The sequence below is a fragment of the Callospermophilus lateralis genome, chromosome 7 (genome assembly GCF_048772815.1).
Source record: "Callospermophilus lateralis isolate mCalLat2 chromosome 7, mCalLat2.hap1, whole genome shotgun sequence".
Classification (NCBI taxonomy): domain Eukaryota; kingdom Metazoa; phylum Chordata; class Mammalia; order Rodentia; family Sciuridae; genus Callospermophilus; species Callospermophilus lateralis.
The window spans coordinates 90,971,770-90,995,902 of record NC_135311.1 but is presented as its reverse complement, the minus strand read 5'-3'; the positions used below and the strand labels follow the sequence as shown (position 1 = coordinate 90,995,902).

Below are 24,133 nucleotides of genomic sequence, written 5' to 3'. Positions count from 1 at the left end.
TGTAAAAACAAAAATACATTTAATGGCTTTGTTATAGGAAAAAAAAATGAAATTTCTTTGTTAATTGGAAAAGACTGCAAGCAACAGGTTTTCTGCTTTTTTTTTGTAACACTTGCACTATCAAATGCAATGCTTCTCTCAGAGGGTGACCCACCCCAAGCCCCATGTGATCTGAGACATCACCTAAGATAGTACTGGGTAGATAGTACTTTCCTATAGGCAGATGAAAGAGATTAAGCAGACAATGTTTCAGGAAATTGGAGAACTTCTCCTCTCTTCTTCCCCACCCACCACAATTACACCTAACAGCAAACACATTTGCTTCTACTTGCCACCTTTTTGAGACACCTTTGACAATTTTCCTTCTAAAATAAAGTTAAAATTGAGATATAAATAACCTTTGCATTCCCTCTGACAGAACCTTAATTTGAAACTTCATTGTTCTTAAACTCCTAACTTTTCCCACAAATACTACTGTCTGATATTAATAATTTACCACATGCTTATTCTCTACCACATTTTAGACTCTTGTAGCTTACTGTCATCAAATAAATAATTCAGTTTCTTATAGGCTATATTGCATATAGGAAGGGCACTGAATCTAGAATCAGCAAAACTGGATTAAAGGCTCTTTATTCTGCATTTACTGGTTATAGGAGTTGGCATGAGATGCTTAAACTCTCTGAGTTTCATTTTTTTTCCTTTATAACATAGAGACAATAATAGCGTTCTCACAGGCTATGATGAGGATTAAAAGAAATGACACATACGAAAGTGATCTATACCTGCAAAACATTAGATAAATATAAAATGGTATTAAGAGATTTATAAAGCACTCTGTGCATGTCATTCTCCTGTTGAGCAGTTTTAGATGACTCCCCAGTGCCTGCCAAGTCAAGTCAGATTCCCTAGTTTAGCATAAAAAGTTCTCCAAGTCCTGCCTCTGACCACGTTACTTTTACAAGTTAATCCCACTCTACTCAAACCAAATACTCTAACTAAATAGGACTGGCGTATCTGTCCGCCTCAAACAGGACTGAATGGTGTGACATATTTCTAACTTCATTTTTCTTACTTCAAGTTTTCCATCTCTTGAAATTCCACTCATTCTTCATCAGCCTCCAAATCTCTCCTGAATTCCCTTTCCCCGTGTTCTGAAGTTCTAGCTTTGCTGCCTGTGAACTTTGCTTGTATTTTCTTTCTTATGACAACTGAAAAATCCACTTGGAATTCTAGTAACATGTGGTGCAGAGAAACCTGCACAAAATTTCCTGAATTGGGCTATTTAGGGAAAGTTAAATGACAAAATCTGCAAATGATTATGCAGCAGTCCCACAGAGGCAGAATTTTCCCCATTTAAAAACTAGCCACCCTAGAAATCCAATCAAGATTGCAGAGAAATATAGAGCTCATTAATTGTGGTAGCATTGAATAAATCAGCAAAAAAGAAGGTGTTTTGTTTGGGTACTGGCAAAAAGGATAAGAAATAAGAATTATGATAGCATTCTTTAATCCCATTCAGTAGTAGTTCCCTTTCCTTTTGGGAATGGGAATCCCATCTTTTAATATGTTAGGCAAGTCAATAGGACAAGCAATATTTTTGAGCCACAACTAGGTAGGAGCTGCATGAAGGACAAGCCTGATCTTGAGAAGGATAGATAGGGGAGATAAATAGAAACAGTTACAAAATATGATCAGTCTAAAATAGCAGATTTCAGCCAGGCACCATGGCACATGCCTGTAATCCCAGTGGCTGAGGAGGCTGAGGCAGGAGAATCACAGTTCAAAGCCAGCCTCAGCAAAAGTGAGGTGCTAAGCAACTCAGTGAGACTCTGTCTCTATATAAAATACAAAATAGGGCTGGGGATGTGGCTCAGTGGTTGGGTGCCCCTGAGTTCAATCCCCAGTGCACCAGCCAAAAACAGAAAATAGCAGATTTCAGGTGGTATTGTGAGAGCTTAGAGTAAGGAAGTTTAATTCAACCTCAGAACATTTAGGAAATGGTATAGAAAAGATACTCTAGGCTGAGTCTTAAAAGGTAAGTAAGAGTTAGCCAGGTGAAAAAAAAAAAAAAAAAAGCCCAGAAGAAGCACTTTGGGCAGATGGAAATGATTGAATAGAAACAGCTCTCACGCTGCAGTCACAGAGCTGAGTCTATCAGGCTTGAGAAAGGAGCCCTCTAAACCATCCAACTGACTCCTCTCGGATTTTACACCTACCAAGTATCCTTATGATTATAATTTGGTCTCCCATGTAGAAAAGCATGAGATAACCAGGAGACATGGAAAGCTCTTTGTAGATGATTGTTCTTTCTCAGTGTGAATGCATTGGCCTCTGATTTCTTTAAATTCTTATGAGTTGGGCTAGTTTGAGCTGAGTGAACTCAAAGGGCACTGATAAAATTCCCATTTCTAGACCTGAATAGCTGCAGCCACTGTGAATTTTGGTCAATAGTCAAGCACCACCACCCTTGAGGTCAATGGTTGTGAGTCACAAATGTCTCAAGTGCATGCACTGCCATCTCCACTGCCACTACCTGTTTCTACGCATCTCCATCTTCTGTACAGGCTACTGGAATTAAAAAAGCAGTCGATTTTAATTTGTTCCTGTTGCTAGAACAAAATATCTGAGCCTGGGTAATTTATAAAGAACAGAAGTTTATTTCTCAGAGTTCTGGAGACTGGAAGTATATAATATCAAGGTGCCAGCAGGTTCTGTGTCTGATGAGGGTTGCTCTCGGCTTCATGATGGCACCTTGCTGCTTCAACCTGTAGAGGAGACAAAGGATGCATCCTTATACAGAGGAATAGACAAAAGACCTGGCAAGGTCCCTCAATCCTTGAATAAGGTTGTTTTTCCCATTCATGAGGGGTCTATCCTCATGATCTACTGAAGGCCCCACTTTTTAATGCTGTCACATGTAAATAGATACTATTATTATTATTATTCTCATTAAATGGGTTAAATAGCATAAGTAACTTTCCCAAGGTTAAGGTTCAATAAATAACAGCAAGTGACAGTACTAGAATATGAACCTAAGCAATCTAACTCTAGAGACCAAGCTTTTAACCCCTACTCTATAATCTTCATAAATCTTCCCTAAATATGCCTAATTTTTTATAAAAGCAACTGGACAGCAACTTTCCTCCATCTCTGATCACTTCCGTGTGCCATTGGTCATCAATACCAGCCCAGATGGATTATTAAGTTCCTTGAGCATTGGTGGTGAAAGTCCCTTTCACATTGGTGGTACATGTTTTAACTGGATGAGCACAGAGTCTCGTAAGTCAGTCAATGCCAAAGTCCGGTCTTTTTGGAGAGCAGGTTCTGGTAAGGTAGACACTCAAAGAATGGGAGGAAGAGCAAAAGAGAGTGCACCATGAGGCAGCCACATCAAAGATATCATTTTGCCTTGTCTAAAACCTTGGCCTATTTGTAACAGGCCCCGTGGCTTAGCAAAAAAAAAAAAAAAAAAAATCACAGAATTTAGATCATACAATTTGATTTCAATTATCTCTCTCCTTCTTTCCTTCCCTCTCCCTTCCTTCTCCCTTCTTCTCCCCAAACCTCCCCCTTTTTTTTTCTCTCCTCTAATAAGTTTGAGCAAATGGTTAAACATGTTCAAGCCCCACTTTTCTCATGTGCATAATGGAAAATGCATGTCATCATCATAGTAATTTCTATCTCCAGGGGTTTCTTTTTCAAGGAAAAATGAGATATGCAAGTGAAAGTGTCTGGCACACTGTCAAGTTATATATACAAAAGCTGGTTGTGATTGGAGATTTTTAAGCTTGCTGTCTTAGAGGAGTTTGCTAAAGAGAACAGCATCAAAATGACCTACTTTTCCCTGTGATTTCCCTTGAGGGCTGTGGACCTCTTCTTCAGTGAATCCACCCAGAGTGAAATCCCTGTCACATACAGTTGCGAAGTTCCATATTCATAAAAACACATTAACAAAATCCTGTCTAAAGAAAGGCCACATAGGGCTCCCAAACTTTGCCTTTGGAAGAATTGAATTGTGCAGTTTATATTTCAGTTACTGTGATTTGTTCAAAGAATGTTTCACTTGAGTTTGAAATGTTGAGCTCTCACACAAGTGTGTTGCATTTACTACATACTCATCAAAAATATATATAGCTTTGAACATCAAAATTTATGATGAAGAAATATATTGGTAACAATAAGGGAAAAACCATAACTAAGACCATCAAATACATGGGCCAATAGTCTCAACCTAACCCCTTTGGATGAGAGACTGACCTTCATAGGTATGAAACTATTTTACTTTTTTTTTTTTTTTTTACATATAAAAAAGGATTTAATTTTTTGTACTATGGGGAAAATGAAATAAGCATGTTAATTCCAAAGCACCCAGAGTTTATGGAGGAATAGACTAAGGACATCTACAGGGCTAGAAGCTATTGCACAAATTTAGAGTCATATACCAAATGTGAAGAATTGAACAAACACACACTTCTCACTGGCGATGATTTGAAGAGTAAAGAAGGAACCTATCTTCTTAGACTGATAATTTGGAGAATGGTAAAGGTGTTTCCAGTATGATCACTCAGTGCAGTGGACGCTACCATTCCTGAGGCATCTTATCCCATGTTGTGACCCAGCACCCCACCCAGCGACAGGCTTGACACATAAGAGATGCCCTATGTATTTTGTGGAACAAATGAATAAGTGAACAGCTTTTTGTACAATTCTCCATGTTTAATGAACCACTGCTCAGGTGTGTCAGAGTTTGGTGTAAACCAAGAATTTCTAATTAAAGGAGGTTATGAAGTTATGCAGTGGGAGGGACATTTTAGGATTCCCTGGTCAACCTTACACCGGCTCCCTTCTCTCAGGTCAAAGCTAAACTCCACCTGATTTAGTATCACATACATCCATCTACCCTCAAGAAAGTGACCCAGGACCAGAGACGAAGGGGTGAGAAGGGAGCAAAAAGTTCCTGACGTGTGTCAGACATTGCACCAAATGCTTAGTATATGATGACTCATTCAATTCTCACAGCTGGTTTAGGCCTCTTCCTGTTTCCCAGGTGAAGAGGTGGAGATACAACAGGCTACCTAACTCGTCTAAGATCACACTTCTAGCAAGTGGCACGGTCAGGATTTATAAACAGCTGTAAGACTCTAAAGTAATCTACTGAATTTTGGATTAGTAGGAGCAACCCAGTCTATGTCATCTCAAAACCAACATGTTTTTGTTGTTATAACTCAGCTCTGTGAGACTTAAAATTTTGTTTCAAATAACCATGGCTACAACTTAACCAAAGGAAACGTGTTTTTGCAAATCCTACTCTTGTTTTTTTTTTTTTTTTTTTTTTTTTATCTTAAAGCTTGCTCAGAAAAGCTGAAAGACAGAGAAAAGCTCCCAAATCATAAGTTTAGAAGTCACTAATCCCTACCCCAAGATAACCACTATGTTGACTTCTAACATTGTAGATTCGTTTTTGCATCTTTGGAACTTTAACTAATTGAACCGTACTTTTTTTCATGTATTTTTTAACATTTGGTTTCTTTTGTTCCACACTTATACTTAGAAGACAGCATTCATTTATGCTTAGGAGATGCATGTGGCAGTTCTGATTGATTTAACCACTAACATAACCTTGTAAGTAGAAACCACCCTCTGTAACAAGAAGAAAGTTCAATGATGTGAAGCTGATAAACAATGGTGATTTGCATTTCTTTTCTATGTGGAGGAAAATGACAGATTTCTGATTTATTCTGAGCTATATTAAAAAATACATATAGGTGGAATTTGTAGCAAATTTATATTTGTAGTACACTGTGAAGGTTTTACCTACTAATCACGTGTATTTGGGCATTGGCTTTTCTGGACCTCAGTATACTTTTCTGTATTAAGAATGATATCCACTGAAGAACAAATAAACATTTTAAAAAAAGAAAGTGATGACATGAAGAGTTTCAATGTTAAATGTTAGAGAGCCTCTGTCCCTACTTTTTCATGAGATCAGTTGGATAATGAGATCACACTTGGCTGCACAGATCGAAGACCAGCTTCTAGGGCACTTGAGGTCTGTTACCAGCTCAGCCATTGACTTCATAAGTGCTAAAAATCTCTTCCCATGTTTTCTAACAACGAATAGCTAACTATCCGTGGCCAGGCAGAGGTTTCCAATTACCTTTCCTAATGTCACCCTTCTCTGGATATGCCCTTCTTCCCAACTCCATTCTTATAACACCCACACACATTGGTACTGAATTCTCAAGAAATAACTGGAGAAACTGGACTATGAATCAAATAGTCATTGAATTGAAAAACTATTAAAACAGAAAAAAAGTAAAGACATTGAATGAAAAAAGATTATTCTGCTCAACCATCTGCATAGTTGTGACTCTATTTGTCATATGTATGTACACACCCACATATACATGCATATATACATGAATGGATACACACCAAGGGATTAACTGTGGTGATCTCTCATTAAAAATGTGAGATTTTTATCATGTTAAAAGTTGTCTTCTTTGTAATTTTTAAAAATTTTTACAGTATACTTGTATCCCATCTGTAACAATAAATGTGATATTTGCAAGAGGTGTACTATAATTTTAAAATTATCATGTTTTTATATCTATTCTCCTATGACTCTGCCTTCACCATGAGACTAGAATAGTTTTCCCACCTCAGTTTAGAAGTAAATAAATTACTTAGGTAATTTTCCTGAGGCTGCCCACTGAAGCAAGATGCAAGATGAGAACTACACCTGGTCTTCCAAGTAAATATTGCACAGCCTCCCTTTCCTGAGGGCTGCATGAAGTGGATCAGAAAAGGGAAGAGGAGACTCAAGAGCTGACAACATTTAGGAAAGCAATTATGCAACTTTAGCTAGAAAAGACTCAAAAGATGACATGCAACTTTAAATGCAGCATTTTCAATAATACCTGTGCTTTTCAGTGCTGAAGTGAAACCTCTATTTCATAGACCAAGACACAGTCTGGCTGGAAATCTGGAGGGACTATTTTCTCTTAACAATTTAACCTCTGACCTCTTAGCTTGTGCCTTAAGTTAAATCAGAGATAATCATACCTCTTCCATGTCTAACGCACAGAGGTGTTGCAAGGATTAATGAATAGTGTGTCTGGAGTTCCTTAAAGAAAAGAGCTATTTGAATGCCATGTATTATTACCAGATTGATAGTAATTATAATTATTCATCCATTTTCTTTTCCTCTTTCTCGGGATCAAAAACAATACCTACCAGGCCTGCAAAAGGAAGAAATTCTTCCTTTGCCACTCTTGTTGGAGTGAAAGAAAGAGAAAAGAAAAAAAAAAAAAAAAGGAGAAAAGGAAGGTAGTTGTTATCCTTGCTCCTTCCCTCTGAAAATATTTGAAACCAGAGTTGATTGAATGACCATACATGGTTACATTAGCTACTGCTACTCTTTTGAGACTTACTTCAACAGAGTTAAGCTTGTTTTTTCTTGGACCATCTTAAGTAAGATAAGCACAGAGCCATCCCCATGGGCATACAACCTGTGTGGTTGCGCAGGACCCCAGGCTCAGAAGGACTCCACGTTTGCCATCTTGAAACTCATAATTTATTTTTGTACTTGTGTTTTGTAAGTGAAATCAGATGAGACAATGGAGCGTGTGCCAATGGCACACACTTGACTCATACACTGTCTAACATCCTGCCACCTTCCTGTCTTCTCTGGGCTGGTTCACCTAGTTATTATTTTATTTTGTTTTGTTTTCAGTGATAAGGGTCAAACCCAGGGCCTTGTTAATGTTAAGCAAGCACTCTACCACTAAGCTACATACCCAGTCTTAGGTTTCTACCATCCTCTTCCTTTGATCCCTGGCACCCCAAGAGTCTTCCAGCCTCCTTCCTCCTGCCTCCATGCATGATCACTGCTTCTCTCCATCCCCACCAGGTTTTTGGGTGCAAGTACAGGGAGGATCTGATTTGGTCACATGTGCCTTGCAAAGTATAAAGTGTGGGTATGGCTGTAGTTGTTCCTGCCCTGGGCTGGTAAGGCTGTAATGTGGTAAACAGAGACCATGTCTCGGTGGGAATAAGCCTTTTGCTTACCTCTGATTCAGGTATCTAGCACATCCCAGAAAAGATTTGGGGTACTCATAGGGATACACATATTATCTTCAGGATTATTCTGCTATGGAGGGCCCACCTCTTGCTGGGGCATAGCAGTCTGGCAACTGGCAAGAGAGGCACCCAGTAGTTGGTAAGCTGTATGTATGTATGCCCTAAGTTGTAAGAGGCAAAGCCTTTGGTCTCCTGGGAATGTCTGTACTCATCTCATGGTATGCCAATGCCTGAAACAATATGATATTAAGTAAAACTCATGAAACCATTCATTGATTGTGACGAGCATATCATGTTAGACGTCAACAATGGATAAACCAGGATGTAGAGTATGTGGAAAACCTTCTATATTATCTTTTTAACTTTTCAGCCAGTGTAAAAGTATTTTAAAATTGGAAGTTTGAGGGTAGAGAGAACCTCAACATGACAGAAGAAAGGAAGAAACATCATCACTAGTATCTCTAACAGCACTTTTTCCTGCTTTTGGAACAAGGGTCCCTGCACTTTCAGTTGCACATTGAGCCCTGCAAATGATGCTGCAGTTCTTACTGTCATATCCCTTGTTGAATATGCAGCTCTGCTATCTTCCTTCCAATTCCTCTTCCTATTCTTCTTCACTCTCAGTGCTAGGCCTTTGAGTTTTTTTGAGTATCAGTAATAATTACTTGTATGTATCGATCACCTAATAAGAACTGGCTACTCTCCTAAGCACTTTATATATTTTATCTCATTTAATCCCTTTATAACTTCATGGGATAAATAATTCTTTTTTCGTATTTTATAGATGTAGGAAGTTGAGATGTAGTATCATACAATAACTGGTAGAAGAGAAAGTCAATATTTCTGATTGTTACTTCAAAGCTGGTGCTTTTTGTGTAGTAATTGCATAAGTGCTGTTCTGCCTCCAGATACCCAAGGCTTGGCAGGCTGCTTAGGCAGGCACTTTGGTTTCCATTTCTCCAAGTATTTCCTGGGTGTCTAGGGGACCAAACACTGGTGTGGTGCCAGAGTTGCAAAGCTGCAGCATGGAGGCCAGCCCTAAGCTGCAATGGTCACTTTCTTTGGTTGTGTCCAAGAAGACATTTCAGGCCTCCTATTTCATACATAGTCTGTTTTTTAAAAATATGTATTTTTTTTAGTTGTAGGTGGACATAATACCTTTATTTTATTTTTATGTGGTGCTGAGAATCGAACCCAGTGCTTCACACATGCCAAATGCGTGCTTTACCACTGAGCCACAGCCACAGCCTGATCTTATGCCTGTGCCCCCTACCTTAGTTAGCAGCCATGATAAATGATAAGGCAGTCTTAACTGTGGATTAAGACTTTGGAAAGTGACAAGTCTAACTACATAACTTCAAAATATAATAATTTTTTGCTGAAAAAATATTGTGGTTGACCTGAAGAATAGAGGGCCATGGTGCAAAATTCTTTGGCATCTATCAGCCAGTCCCACACCTCATTTTGGACCAAGTCTGGAAGCACAGTACTTATGCGCTTATGCTGTCATGGCCACAAATGAGCTGCTGGTATGCTGGTATACCTAATCATTATGTCTTTGAAGAGTGCTTCTCTGTTTTCAGAGCTTCTGCTGGTATACTTACTATGTTTTCTATGTGGTTAGAGTAGAATGATTTCTCCTTTTTCCTCTTCATGAAGGAGAACCATGCTATATCATCTTACAGTTGTTTTGCATACAAGACAGTAAAGCCCAAGGCATTGGGAGATGGTTACTTTTTATTTTGTTAGAGGGAATGGGATCGGGAAGGCTCTTTACCTTTGGGTAAGGTTCGTTGGAAGAAGTGCCCTTCTGGAAGTAAACCCAGGAGGCAAGGGGGTGTTTGGGGACACACTGTAGAGTGAGGAAAATCTTCATGATGAGGCAGTATTGCAAAAGAGACGAAGAAAGCCATTAAATACGTTTTATTAAAAACACCTCAATTCTTGTCTACACATTTTTGAGGAGTGTGAAAAAATGGAGGAAGTTACGTCTGGTGGTTTTGTGGCTTTTCAAGTATGACATACAGGATATTGAATTTTAACCCCTCTTTATCCTGAAGTGTACCAGTATTAGGGGAATAAACAAAGAAAGGATTCTTTGAAATGTGCATCTGTGGCCAATTGATTCCATTCACTTGGAATTACACTTCTGTTTACTCCCTTTCTGTCTCAAGTACTGGAGTGCCACACACACAAAATTATTCATATAAAAATAAAAAGCTATGTGGTCTCACTAGGATTTCTGTATAATTGTATAAGAAATGTGCTCTAAATCGGACATGAATGTTATATTAGGACTCCAAAATAAATTTCTTATTTTATTAGTGCCTATTGTGTGCATTCCAGAAAGCTCAGCAGGGTGAATGGATGTCACTTCCCTCAAAAATGTTCAAGAAGTGGGAAAGTCCGACTGCTTTTTATAACTGCCTGTAGCTTCATTAATTCATCTAGGATTATAAAATTAATTTAGTGTTTATTAACATAGGTTTCTTAAGTCAATAACCTGAAGTATTTGTTCAGACCCACAAATCTTTGGATATGGAATGACATGCGGTGAATAAGTAGAAGAGTTTTAATTGTCCAGCAAAAATGATCTTGAAAACAGTATTTTTTGTATGAAGCACTTAGAAATATTCCCAGAAATTGTAGCTTCCTATGACAACAAATCAGAGCCCCCAGCTTTAATTAAAATGAAAATCTACAGCGCTCACATCTGGCTCCACCTGAAAGTCCGGTTCAGAATTTCCCTGTGACCCTGGCACTTGCAGGAGGGAAGTTTTACTTTGTTTAGTATAACAAGAGCTGCAGGGCTCCCAGGCCAATAAACGTGTTCACGTAAAAACTCCAGACTGTTTCTCCTAGACTGGAGTCTTATCAGGGAGACCTCACTTCGCCTTTAGTTAAAGGTGAGATTCAGGGAAGAGAAAGGAGCCGCGAACGCCCCTTTATTTGTGCAGGTCAGTGTTTGCTGAATCCACAGTTATTCCAACACCAACACATTCCCAGAATGAATGACGACGACGTAGCAGCAGCCTTTGAACGTGGTGGTCAAAGGGTTCTCCCCCAGCTTTCCAATGTCGGTTCCATTTAGAAGAAAAGCAAAATGAGGAAAAGCTTTCCTCATTTCTCCTCTCTGACTGCAAACACTCAGAAATGACCTCACATACCCTAAAGAGCCCCGGAATGACTAAGGCAGAGAGAGCCTGAGAAAAGTCTTCCCTTCTTCTGCCTTTAGTTTTAGGGCACATGTATGCAGATGAGCGTGTAAGAGACTGTTCCCCCGCCTTCTTCCTTAGAGGAAGTTTCTTGGTAGATCACTGACACCTCATCCAGGCGGGAGCTGAGGGGGGGGCGGAGAGGCAGGGGTTGAGAACTTGGCACCAGCCATCTGGGGCAGAGCACCACGGTGATTTGTTCTCCTGGTGGAGAGAGCTGGAAGGAAGGAGTCCGCAAGCAAATAATGAAGGAGCAAGGGGGCACCTTCAGCAGCGCGGCGATCAGCAGTGGCAGCGTTGACTCTGCTATGGACAGCCTGCAGCCGCTCCAGCCTAACTACATGTCTGTGTGTTTGTTTGCAGAAGAATCTTATCAAAAATTAGCAATGGAAACCCTGGAGGAACTAGACTGGTGCTTAGACCAGCTAGAGACCATACAGACCTACCGCTCTGTCAGTGAGATGGCTTCTAACAAGGTAAGTGACCACCACCGTCTTCTACATTAAAGTATGACCTGCTCCCCGCCGGAGCTCTGGCTCCCTGAGCCTGGGTCTGCAGCAGCATGTAGCAGACCGCACAAGCGACTGTTAAGACTGCTGAGCTCTCAGGAGACTGTTCCAAAGGGCCACGCTTTATGTCTCTGTGCTATATAGCAAAAGTGTAGCTTTATTACCAGAAACCAAGCTTCTCTAATTGATGCCATTTAGAAGATGTTAAAGGCGAAGGATATATCTTCCAAGCTAGTATACAAATGACAATGCTTCCTTTTTAAAAATTTTACAATCATCAGAAAATTTAAATCTGAATCAGAGTCCACAGGGCTGCACTGCAGTAAGGTGAAAAAAGAAATTTATATATATATATATGAAATTAATTAATTAATTAATTAATTAATTCAACCTCCTTACATAGATGGGACAGAATGATTTGTCCTTAAGTTTGGTAAATTCCTTCTAAGACAGTGGGAGACATTCTAATGTTTCTTTTGTGATGCTGACGTGACCTAAGATAAAAAAAAGTAACAATATACCTTGTTGTCAAAGACAGAGAGTTTTTTAAAGTTTGCTGATCTTCAAAGTGGAATCCTTTGAAATTAAGGTCTACCTATACTGCCAAAAAATGGATTTATTTACCAACTACAGACAAAACGTAGTTTTGAAAAGCTTTAATTTTCTATCATTATATCATTTGTTTAATTAACACCTGGACTTAGGGTGCTAATTTATGTAGGTTATATAGTGAGAGTTGTTGCTTGTTGTTTGTATTTTTTCCCTCTTGGAGAATGCTGGCGCACTCTGGCTCTCTCTCTCACTTCATATATATATATATATATATATATATATATATATATATATATATATATACACACACACACACACACACACACACACACACACATATACACATACACTCTCACATGTGCATATATGTGATATATCTCACTTTAATGGAAGGCCTTGTCCCTGTTCCCTCACAAGAGCACTGTTTAGAGTTCCCAATCATTCTAGCCTGAGGCATTCTGTTATTGACTTACATTTCTGAGATTGGGAAGAGGTTCTGTTCCACACCTGCCAGCCTGAGGTGCCCTGGTGAATGTGCGTCCCTCCTCCCTTTTCCCCCCGGGGTTAAAGAATCATCTTTGGATTGAGGCTGGCTGGCTCCTGCTCAAAACATCTGAGCAGAGGAAGCAGTGCAGCCTTAGGAGGTCCTGAAGGAGAAAAGGAGGTGTGAGGTGAGGGACAGCTTTTCTTACTCTGGAACTGTTATTTGTTTTTTGGTTGATAAAAGGGCAAAATAAGTCTCTTTCTGAAATTGTAATTCAGAGTTCAATTTGGCAGGCGGGAAAAACAAAAGGGCACCCTTGAGGTTTAAATATCATTTACTGACTTCGAAACTCTCAGTTGAGTGCTAAGTTCTGGGACTTTCCGGCTGGTATAAAAACCTAACCAACTGCTTCCCCAGGAGGGAGCTAACCTATGTAACTTCTCCAAATCACACTACATAGAAGGACTTTCATGCATGCTTAGACTATTTAGAAGCATTAGCAAATACTCTTGTCTCTGTATTTCATGATACTTGAAACCTGTACAACATGTAGATCCAATATTTGGGGGTGATTTTTCTCAGCATGTTTCATCTTAGAGGATATGATGAACTTCTGGAGTCACCAAGATAAAGCAGGTGACTAATTCCAGAAGGAGAAAAAGAATGCTCACAGAGAAACTAGAGTGTCATTATTGTTCAACTTGAGTGTTGATGTATTGTAGCATTTTAACAATAGTACCTGGAATGCTGACATTAGACATTGTCTGTCTTTCAAATTAATTAAAATAATTTCATCTTCAGCATATTATTTTATAAGGTTTAAGACCAGGGGCTGTGTAGGTCCTGGTGAGAATTCTAACCCCCCAGGCTTCTAGTCCTCCTTTATGGTATCCTGTGCAGGAAACAATGAAAGTTGAATAGAGCTAACCCCAAAGAAAGGGCTAAAGCTCAATAATGACACAGCTCAAGTAGACCCATGTCCTTCATCAATTTTCAAGTTCTAGAGCAAGTTTGTAGAGCAAAGCAATTATCCAGCAGATAAACAAAGTCCACCCAAAAGGTGAAGTCAATTTTAATTTTTGATAAAATATCTTTTTATTTAGCTAAAAAGTCTCTTTTCATTTAGCTATTCTTAGTCTGAATTATTCCGTTAGTTATATGGGGTAAAGCTCAAGTATAATGTAAACCACAACACATATGATAACAAAACAATGAGAATGTTTTTGTGGCCATCCCCCCCCCAAAAAAACTAGATTTATACTGGGTGGCAGGGGGGACTGAATTGTCTATGATAAAAAATAATATTCCACATTCAACTTTAAATTTTGTCAGAATTATTGAGATCTTCATCCAAATTGCCATTTAAAAATATCATCCTCACTATCACGATATTACCGAGTAGCTGTAGCTTATCTGGACATTTGTCATTTCCTTTCACTGAACAAAGGAACCACAGCAAATCTGAGTTACAGAACTGGAAGTAAGTGTGAATTCATTTTAGAGAAGAAGACTATAAAAAGTACAGGCTTTGGAATTGAAAAATTGTGGTTCTAATCCTGTCTGTACCATTTAGTAATCAGTTTGACTGAGACTGAATTACTTAACTGCTCTAAGACTCGATTTTCTCATCTGTAAAATGGGGATAAAAGTGGTGTACCTCCCTCAGGAAGGTTGCTGTGTAGATTGAAATAAAACATGTCATAAGAAGCCTGACCAGTAGAAAAAAATCAGTAGATGATCACTTATTAATAGCACCCACTACATTTTTGCAAAAAAGAATCTGTGCCCCTACTTCTGATTCACCTAAGGATCTGTGTCCCTACTTTTGATTCAGCTAAGTGAGCACTGAGTTTTGTTTGTGATGTCTGAACTTTAGGGTGCAGATAGGAGAGCCAGAGGCATTACAGAAGGGGCATGTGCAAATGACATACGTGCTGGTCGACATGCATATGGTGGAGAGTCAACTGTTTATAGTGGGAGAGGCAAACAGTCTGGCATATTTGTCTCATCTGGGTAGGGTTGTCCTTTTGCTTGTTTATTTGTTTTCTTTAACCCTTTTAGAGTCTAAAGAAGAGTGAGTGACTCAGAGATTACAATTGCCTTTCCCAAGTGTACTTCAGAACCTAGGGAGTTAGATAAGGAACTAATTATGTGACTTGCAAGACCATAGTCTTCTCTTTCACCTAAGTTTTCTTGATCCCTTAATGCTAGTCACAGGTCAAAAGGAACTTCAAAAGTTTAGAGAAAGTTGTAGCCAGGTGCATTAATATTGCATATAGGTCATCTTCTCAAAAAAAAAAAAAAAAAAAAAAACAAGAAGATGGAATATGGTCAGCAGGAGTTTACAAGGCAGTGACACTGTTTTTCATGATGGAGGGGATGTCTAGTGAATCTTCTGCCTGCCGCTCAAGTTTAATTAGATAGGTTAGAGCTGTTCTGCTTAAACAGATTGCCTTCTTAGATGTGTTCATTAAATTTTGTATTTCAATGTTCATCACCTCCTGAATTAGAATTGTCTTACACTTCAGCAAAATGCCTCAGAGCAAAAGTTCCTCAGTGGCAAAACAGTCTCATGTTTTGAAAACAGGATGCTTTGGTTGTGCAGCATAAAAAGAGGAACGGAAAGAGAAACAGTATAGAAAGGAAGAAAGCAAACAGCCCTCAGCAGGATCCCTAGCCCAACAACGGCATAAACAGTGACCTGTCTTTCTGACCTTCACTATGGCTCAGTTCCTGACCTCCTGTCGCCAAAGCCAACCAACGTCATTGGAAGAGGATAGGGGGAATGGCGCAGCTGCTGTGAGGGTGACTAGAATTTCCTGTCTCCTTCCTGACAGACAGTCAGAAAAGTACAGGGTTGCAACAACAGTGGCTGAGGAAGGACCAACCCAGAACAACCCCCAGGAAGGTATCTTGTGATGACTGACAGGAGGATGGGGAAGTGGTCCCTCCCCTATTTTACTGAGAAGCATGAGCTCTCATCTAGGATTTTCAGGTGGAAAAAAAGTCAAAGGGATCATTGGTACCCATGATGTTGAAGTTTGTCAAAAGATGAACATGCCATGCTACTCAGTAAAAAGCTATATTCCAGCAACCAGTCACTGTCCTGTCTCCCAAAGGCTCTCCTTTGGCCTTTTCTTTCTCTGCTAGCTTTGCCCAGGGGCAATTTTATGTGCACAATGAAGCTGTGAAAACAGATGTTCTACTTTTGAAAAGTGTAGTACTGGATATCAATTCATTCTTTAGAACAAAGCATTAGGACTTGGCACTTCAGTGAAGGTATGCTGGGCAAACCTACCATTAGGAACGGGAAACGGCAGTCCTTTCTTAAAGCCTCATGAAATCAGCTGCAGACATCATTGCTGGAGAAGTGAGTCCTCCTGGCTGCACAGCTATATTTCTCCCATGTTTCAGGAGTAGCTATAGTGGAATAGCAAACACTGAGCATAAAAGCAACTGATTGTCCACGCTCTTCAATGGGAGCCAGGTTGCATGACCTTGGAAGGTGATCGTGACAGGCTGATTGCCCTAACGTTGGGTGAATCATGTTCTATATAACTGAACAATGAATACGGGGGGGGAAATATTTCATTCAGCAGAACTGAAAGGACATAGATCTTTGGGGCATCTGATTCACCTTAGAACTCTTTCAGTTGATGGTGTGCAGGAAACCAGTTGCTGAAAAGGGTTAAGTGCCACTTTTGCCTAAAATTCAGTGATATGATTGGAGCAGTGTCACCCCTTAGTAACAAGAGGGGTCCTTTTCCTGGACTCCGTGCTTTAAGAGAGCCTTGACCTGGGCTTCTTCCAGCTGCCATCTGATCCAGGAGGTGAGGAGTTAATGAGACCAAAGGAACAAATGTTCTCACCCCTCTAGACCACTCTTTGCACCTCTGATCCTCCACTCTCTGCTCAAATGACTTTGACTCAATGTCCAGGGCCACTTCCTTGAATGGACTGCAGGAGTGCTTACCCCTGGGCCCAGTAGCCAAGAAGCAGCAACTTGGGGTGGGGGAGAAAAGTGGGGTAAAAATTTGAATATGCAGGCTATGGCAGAGGGTTCACACAGGCCTGCACTTGAGCTCCACAGTGGTGGGGAAAGAGGGCAACAAGTGGTCCAAAGCTAGGTGCCCCCGCACTACCATATCCAAGGAGTTCAATAATTCCCAACTCAGGCTGACCTGCCAGTTGTGATGAAGGAATATCTGTCAAGGTAGGAGTTTTGGAGATAGCTTAATTGACATCTTCATATATTTATTTAGACTTAGTATATGGCCCACAAATGTTAGCGATGACCTTGAGTTAGAGGGCAGGACAGAATGAAAATCAGTTCTGACAGCCAACTGGGCATGCATGGATTTTTTTTTTTTTGGTTTGACTTCTCTCTCTCTCATTACTGGTCAGATTTATATAGAATAAAGTATTGGCAGCTCAGGATGAGTATGAGGAGAGCTCAGGAATAAGCTATGAGTTTGAGTTCCAGCTGCCTGCAGTTAGGTACATTACAAGGATAATTACATCATTTTGATCTTCACATTTTTTTAAATCTATGAAGCATAATAGTTGAAGATGATTATCTCCATGGTCTCCTTCAGCTCCTACATTCATTGATAGAATAATAATGGTAAACAAACTACTTTTACAGCTATAGACTCTGTAGACATTGCACTAAACTCTTTGCCTACAATCTGTCATTAATGGTTACAGTCATCCTGGGAAATAGGTACTATTATTATCCCTGTCTTACAGATGAGGAAAGTGAGGCTTAGAGAGTAGAAATAACTTGCCCGAGGTAAATAAATGAGAGCCACAGCTGGGGGTATAGTTTGGTGTTTGAGTGCTTGCTTAGCATGTGTGAGGCTCATAGTTAATCTCCAGCAACACACACACACACACAACTTTTTTCCTTGAGGCTTGGGATGTGGCTCAGTGGGAGAGTACTTGTCCAGCGTGCTCAAAGTTCTGGGTTCTATCCCTATTACCACCAAAGAAAAAAAAAAAAATGGAAGGCAGGATTCATAGCCAGGGCCATCTGGCTCACTATCAATGAGCCTAATGAAACAGATAAATGTAGAAAAAGTTTGGAGGTATTTATAATTCTTCTAAGGGAATACTGTAGTGATTGGTGGGAGGTCTTATTTTTCTAATTCTGGCCATTATTAGTTACATCTGGTTCAAAATTCTAGTCTGCCAACTACCATATTCTCCTCCCCTAGGCCAGCCATTCATCACTCTAGGCTCAGTCTTGGCTTAGAAGTAGCATCTACTAACATAGATAAAGGGGAAGATTTATAGTTATAGGCAATGAATGCAAACAACAATATTAAACATTAAACTCTTGTGAATCAGTGTGCTAAACTCAAGACCTATTTGTTTCCTAAAATTCTCCAACATGGCCTGAGATAACAATAAAATTTGGCTTAAAGTGCCCTAGCCTACTTCTAAATTCTCTTTTTCTCCCTGCCTACCAAGATAAAAAAGAAAACAGAGAGAAGCTATTCTACCATTCTTATTTTTTAAGAATTTTTTATTATCATTCAAATGATTGGGCAATTCCATCAAGTACTACATCCTTTTCAATGCATGTAATATGACCATGAGGCAGAGATTTGATGCTTCAGCAGCAATGACACACAGGCAAATTGCCTCAAAGTAACCTGTAGACTATTTCCCTTGTTCTTTTCCTTCAAACAGAGATGAAAGAGAAAATTAGCTGATTATTCCTTATGTCTCATTGTTGCAATTACTCTATGGCAAAATAGAATTCTCTTATTGAGTGCAATTCAATATTTTAAGTTCTAGTCTTACTAACAAACTATAGAGCTCAGAAGTTATTTACTGCTTTGTAATAAATTTGATTTGTAGTCTATTTTGCTTAATTAAATATTTTTGCATTGATATGTACATAGAACCATTTCATTCAGGCTTTCTGCTAACTCACTTAAAAGTTCCCAAGTGGGCAAATCTCTAAAATGCAGACAGGAATTAAGTGAGGGGCATCACCTTTGATTGATGTAACTCTGGCTCACTGACAAGAGGGCATGATAGTCTCAAAAATCTAATAAATGTCATTTTAGTGAAGGTCGCCTCACTATCCACCTGGGAAAAACATTCAGATAGTCATGTTTAGATGGTCCAATATAAATCTTGAACACCAGTCTTTGAAAATAAAGCTACAATACATAAATGGAATAAATATATGATTTCTATCATTCATGCTTTCTTCTTGGGTACAACCCAATTTAAAAGCCCACCAAGTTCTGTGACGTTGTTATCTATGAAAGGAAAGCTAAGGGCAGAGCTTGCTCGGGCACTGTTTACCTCTAAGTAAGAGTGGCTCAGTAGTGCAGAAAGCTGGACTCTCTGGGAGCCAGGACTTGCTAAACCAGACAATGCCAGGGCAAACTTGCACCACAGTCAATAGGTGTCACGATCCTGCAGGCCCTGTGCCAACTGTCGATGTGCCTCCCTGCACATCCCTTCACTGAAGGATTTTTTCAGGGACTTGCCAGCCCCTCTGTGTCTTGCCCACTTGTACGTGATGTTTCCCTCAACTGGTGCCAAACTGTTTAGTCTCTCTCAGATATTTTACTGTAACTTCCTTTGTTTGATTTACTTTAAAGTAGCCAAGTGCTTCCACAAAGAAAGGACTGTTAAGTTATTTAGAAATGAAGAAGACAGTAAAACTCCTGTTCCTTTTGTTTCTGTTTTGGGAAGTGCTTGATAGTTTTTTCCTCTTTATGGAGTAGATTTTAAAGCTGTAAACCATGCAATTCTGCTCATCAGTTGTCACATTTTCCTTTCCGCTAATGACTTGCAATTTAAAAATATATCATTTTACAAACCTAAAACCCTCCAAGATTAAAGTTTAGCAAGCTTATTAAAATAAAATTCATCTTCGTGGCTCAGTTACTTTTTGTTTTTTTATCTATTAAAAATATAGTGAATTTTGGGGCTGGGGTTGTGTTGTGAGGCCCTGGGTTCAATCCTCAGCACCATAAATAAATGTCCATTGGCAACTAAAAAAAATTTATATATATATATATAGTGAATTTTGTATTGATTTCTAAAAGATTTACATAGCCATGTTACTTTCTGTCTTTGCTCACAGGACAATGCATAATCTTAGGCCTTAACCAATTATAAAACTAAATTTGGAGTTCAGATACCTGAAAGCACAAAATGATTAGACCAATTAAAACATTCTATATTTAAGACAAAAAGTGTTGGCATCTGAGACCTGAAAAGAAAAATTTTAAATATTTATTTTGGAAATAAAACAGTAAGGAAGAAATTATCACTAAATAAAAATTCCTTTCAAATTCAATCATATTAGCTGTGCAAAAACTGATCAGACAAGACAGAGTAAAGTGTTAAATTGGCAACTATTTGATGTCTTTGGCACTGATGACGGTAACATTTGATAAATCAAACAACAAAACCAAAATGATCTAAATATTTTATTTCTAATTATAGTTTTATAGAGTTTGTTACTAGACAAAATTCATAGAATTCTAAGGCCAGAAGGGAGTCTTAAATATTATCTATTTGAAGTCATTTTACGATGAGAAAATTGAGGTATGGATTTTCTCATTAACAAAAAGTAGGGACTAAGTATATAAGGTACTCTTTAGAACTTTGTAAAATATAAAACAGAATCTTGCTGAAAAAGTAATTTTGTTATGGCATGAGTTCTCAGAGTCATAAGCTTAAATAGTGGGACCGTGGCAACTAGGATATGGGTCCAAGTCCAACTTGCTGTTGGTCTTCAGCAAAAGTCTGATCATGCTTGAAAAGGACATTAGACATCCCCTCTTTAGTTTGCACTAATTTTTAACCTTCTTATTCTCCATTTATCTTTCTTGAATAAAAGCTGTGTGTGTCATAATCGGTTCAAATAAAGAGAACAAATTTAGTTTACTGAAAATTTGGTGATCATATATAGCAGGAAATTGTTGGAAGGAGTTACTTTAAATGCCATTGACATACATTGCTTTTCTTTACTTCTTGCTATTTTAACTTCTTAATTTTAAAAAGTAAAACAAAAATGTAAAACCTAAAAAAAAAAAAAAAATTCTTACAAAAGCAACCAGAGTTAGAATTTTTATCCCCCATTAAAATGATGCCTATAGGTCATTTATTTTCAAAACTTTTCCAGTTAATATAATAATAGCCTCTCTCTCTTCTGATAATTAATTTTCATAACTGATATTTAATATCTACATGATATTCAGTTTAAAAACTGTACTGTTAATAACTTACCCAATTTGTAATTAATGTTTTCAGTTTTCCATCATTATAACTTTCTACTATCTCTGGTTATTTTCTTAGTTTAGGTTAGAATCCCACAAATGGAATTAATGGGTTAAAGGCTCTTGATCCCTGTTTGCTTTCTTACTAATCCCATTGCCAGAGTTTAAGTAGTAAAAATCCTGTGGTTAGTGTAACTTCCTTTAACCTTTTTCCATTTCTTCCTTTCCTGTCTCTGAACTGAAGATGATAAATTGGAGAGTTTTACCTTCTGGTGAGAAAGTAGCCAAGCCTTAGATTCTTTCCACTACTCAGCAGAGCTGTCAGCTTGGGAAGTTGAAATCAATATGGCAGTTTGACCCTCTCCCTACCTGAGAATGTTCTGCCCAATGGCTCAGTGTGAAGCTCTCACTACTCAACTGATTTCTTGATTCTTGAGCCACATTGCCAACATTCTGGCTAGGTTCAGTAGTGTTGTCAACTACATATTGAGAAACAATACCAATGGAATGAATGCCTTGTATGAATTTTAAGTATAGATAGCATGAGAAATGGGTATGCTACATAAACCTCACTCACAGCATATATAGAGAGATATATTTTTATGTATTTATGAACAAATATATAACAACAAATCCAAACATTATGTACAACTATGATACACCAGTAAAAAATATGGGAAAAATGAATGAAATTTTGATACATGCTACAATATGAACGGACCTTGAAAACATTATGCAAAGTAAACAAACCAGAGACAAAAAGACAAAAAAAGAAATTTCTTTTAAAAGAAATTTAAATGTATTCAGTTAGCTTAAGATGACTTTTAGTTTTTGTTTAGTATTTAGACCTCTGAGTTCATCAGATATTGCAAATATTTGACCATAAAATATGTGAAGATAATGCTCTATTTGTCTAATTATTAAAATGAGACAATATGTAGAAAAATGAAGAGAAAATGACTAAGGGAGAATTTTTGGTATGATGTGGTTTAGAGAACTTGTTCCCTGCCTAAAAGATTCTTGACATTCTAACTTTGACTCTTTCAGTATCTCCTCATTTGTAATAATTATTTACATTATAAAGTAGGACAAAGTAAGAAAAAAACTTTTCTTAACATATAATGTAATAAATGAGAAGTAAAGTCCTAATTCCTGCGTAAGTAAAAATGTTTGGTGTTTTGTCTATTGGGATAGGATATAAAAAAAAAGCTTGAACTAAAAAACTGAAATATTTAAAAGGGGATTCCACTGGGGGGTAAACCATTTAAGAGCCAGAGTAATCATGCTGGTATAAGAGAGGTGGAAATAACATGAGTAACGCCTGTTGAATCAAAACGATGGGCTTCCAATTTCCTCTCTTACCCTTGATGTCAGAACATCTATTAAAAACATGGCTTAAGAATATTAGTAAGAGTTTATCATCACTCGAGAATGAAAGCAATTCCATTGCCTAGAAAACTTCCCCTTGCCTCATATATAGCATCAGTCCTACCCCTAGTGTACAAACTTCTTGGGTTTCTTTTGAGACCTCTGCTTACTCTAGCCTTTCTCAGATGTCCATACCATCCTCTTACCAATTATATTTGTAAGTATCACAGCTAACATTTCGGTTGGCTAGAATTTAAGTTGTGTCTGCACCAGATTGTAAACTCTTAGGGCTTGAAATCAGGTTTTGGAATATCTGAGACTCCACTTGGCTTATAGTGTTAGGCTCAAATGTATCCAGGAGGCCTAGCTCTCTTTCTGTTTAATTGTAAGCAGGGAAGAGAAAAGTAAATGAAAGCTTTTGTCAGTTGGTGGTAATTGATTTGGGGTTTGTTTTATTTAGAAAGATGTAAGCAATTCTACTTGATTTGATCATTTAAGACATTGGTTGATATGGCAACTTTTGATAGATTATTCTTCCTCTAACCAATACTAGGACAGGGAATACCCTCACTGATAGGCACAACACAATACCAAAGAGGGAAATGTTTCAGCATTTTCAAAAACCTTAAATTTATGGAACATCTTTAGATTATCCAGTGTGAACTTCCAATATACTTTTTTTGTAGTTGTTTTCTTTATTCAGTGCTAGGGATTAAACCCAGGGTCTGCCACTGAGCTACATCTCTAGGCCTTTTTATTGGTTTTGAGACAGTACCTTGCTAAGTTTGCCAAGGCTGGCCTCCAACTTGAAATCCTCCTGCCTCAGCCTCCCAAATAGCTCCAATATACCTCTGCATATCTATTTGATTAAGAGAAGCTAGGGACCCTCTGATGGGTCTCTAATGAAATAGTCTCCAACTCTCACTCTGGCAATTCCACTCATATACTATGGTTTAACTGGACAGATGCTCCCCATTTACCCACCAAGCTGAAAGGGCATAGTGCCCTTCTGGCCTGCAGCTCCCCCCTACCCATTGTGATTGCTAGTCCTGGCTCTAGTCTATAATTTGAGACAGATGATTTAGATATGTCTGTGTTTACTGATGCAATGGATGTGTTTTTCTTGGCTAGGCCAGTACATTATTTGTGTGCTTGTCAGGGTGAGCTGCCCCACTGAATTTTTTTCCTGCTATGTTTTACATTGAAGATCTGATTTCACAAAGCTTATTTGCATCTTTCTTATCCATTGTATGGGAGCTTCCTTGAGAATGTGTCAAGATTTTCTACAGTTGTTTGTAAAAAAATTAAAAATCACTATCATTTAATTCCCAAGAACTTGGGGCTTTTATAGGAAGTAATTAAAATAATTTTAATAATAATTAAATTAACTTTTTTAAATAGTTAAAAACTCGTTTATTTATAGTCTTCTTTCATATATTTAAAATCTCAAGATTGTTGTCTAATGTTGGTTTTTATGTCTGGCACATTAAAATTTGCAAACGGAAATATATATATCTTTTCAAGAAAGATTCTTTAGGGCCCCTAATAAAGTGCTAAAATAGGAAAAGTTTGCCAAAAAATGAACCCCTGGGCAGAAATAGTCTTTTTTTTTTTTCAAGTATGGTAAATATTTCTAATTAAAATGAGTAAAATATGAGCTTCTTTTCA

The 24,133-nt window shown here is 38.3% G+C and overlaps 1 protein-coding gene across 4 annotated transcripts in view; it reads left to right on the top strand.

The window, feature by feature from the left end:
• Positions 1-24,133, top strand: part of Pde4b (phosphodiesterase 4B) — a 421,328-nt gene that overhangs the window by 368,125 nt on the left and 29,070 nt on the right. For 3 of the 4 annotated variants that reach the window (XM_076863761.1, XM_076863762.1, XM_076863763.2), the window contains one exon: positions 11,664-11,776. In XM_076863761.1, coding sequence (XP_076719876.1) covers positions 11,664-11,776 — 113 coding nt within the window. Of the gene's footprint in view, positions 1-10,926; positions 11,043-11,663; positions 11,777-24,133 lie in introns of those variants that run through there. The other variant, XM_076863764.1, reaches the window with a different exon arrangement.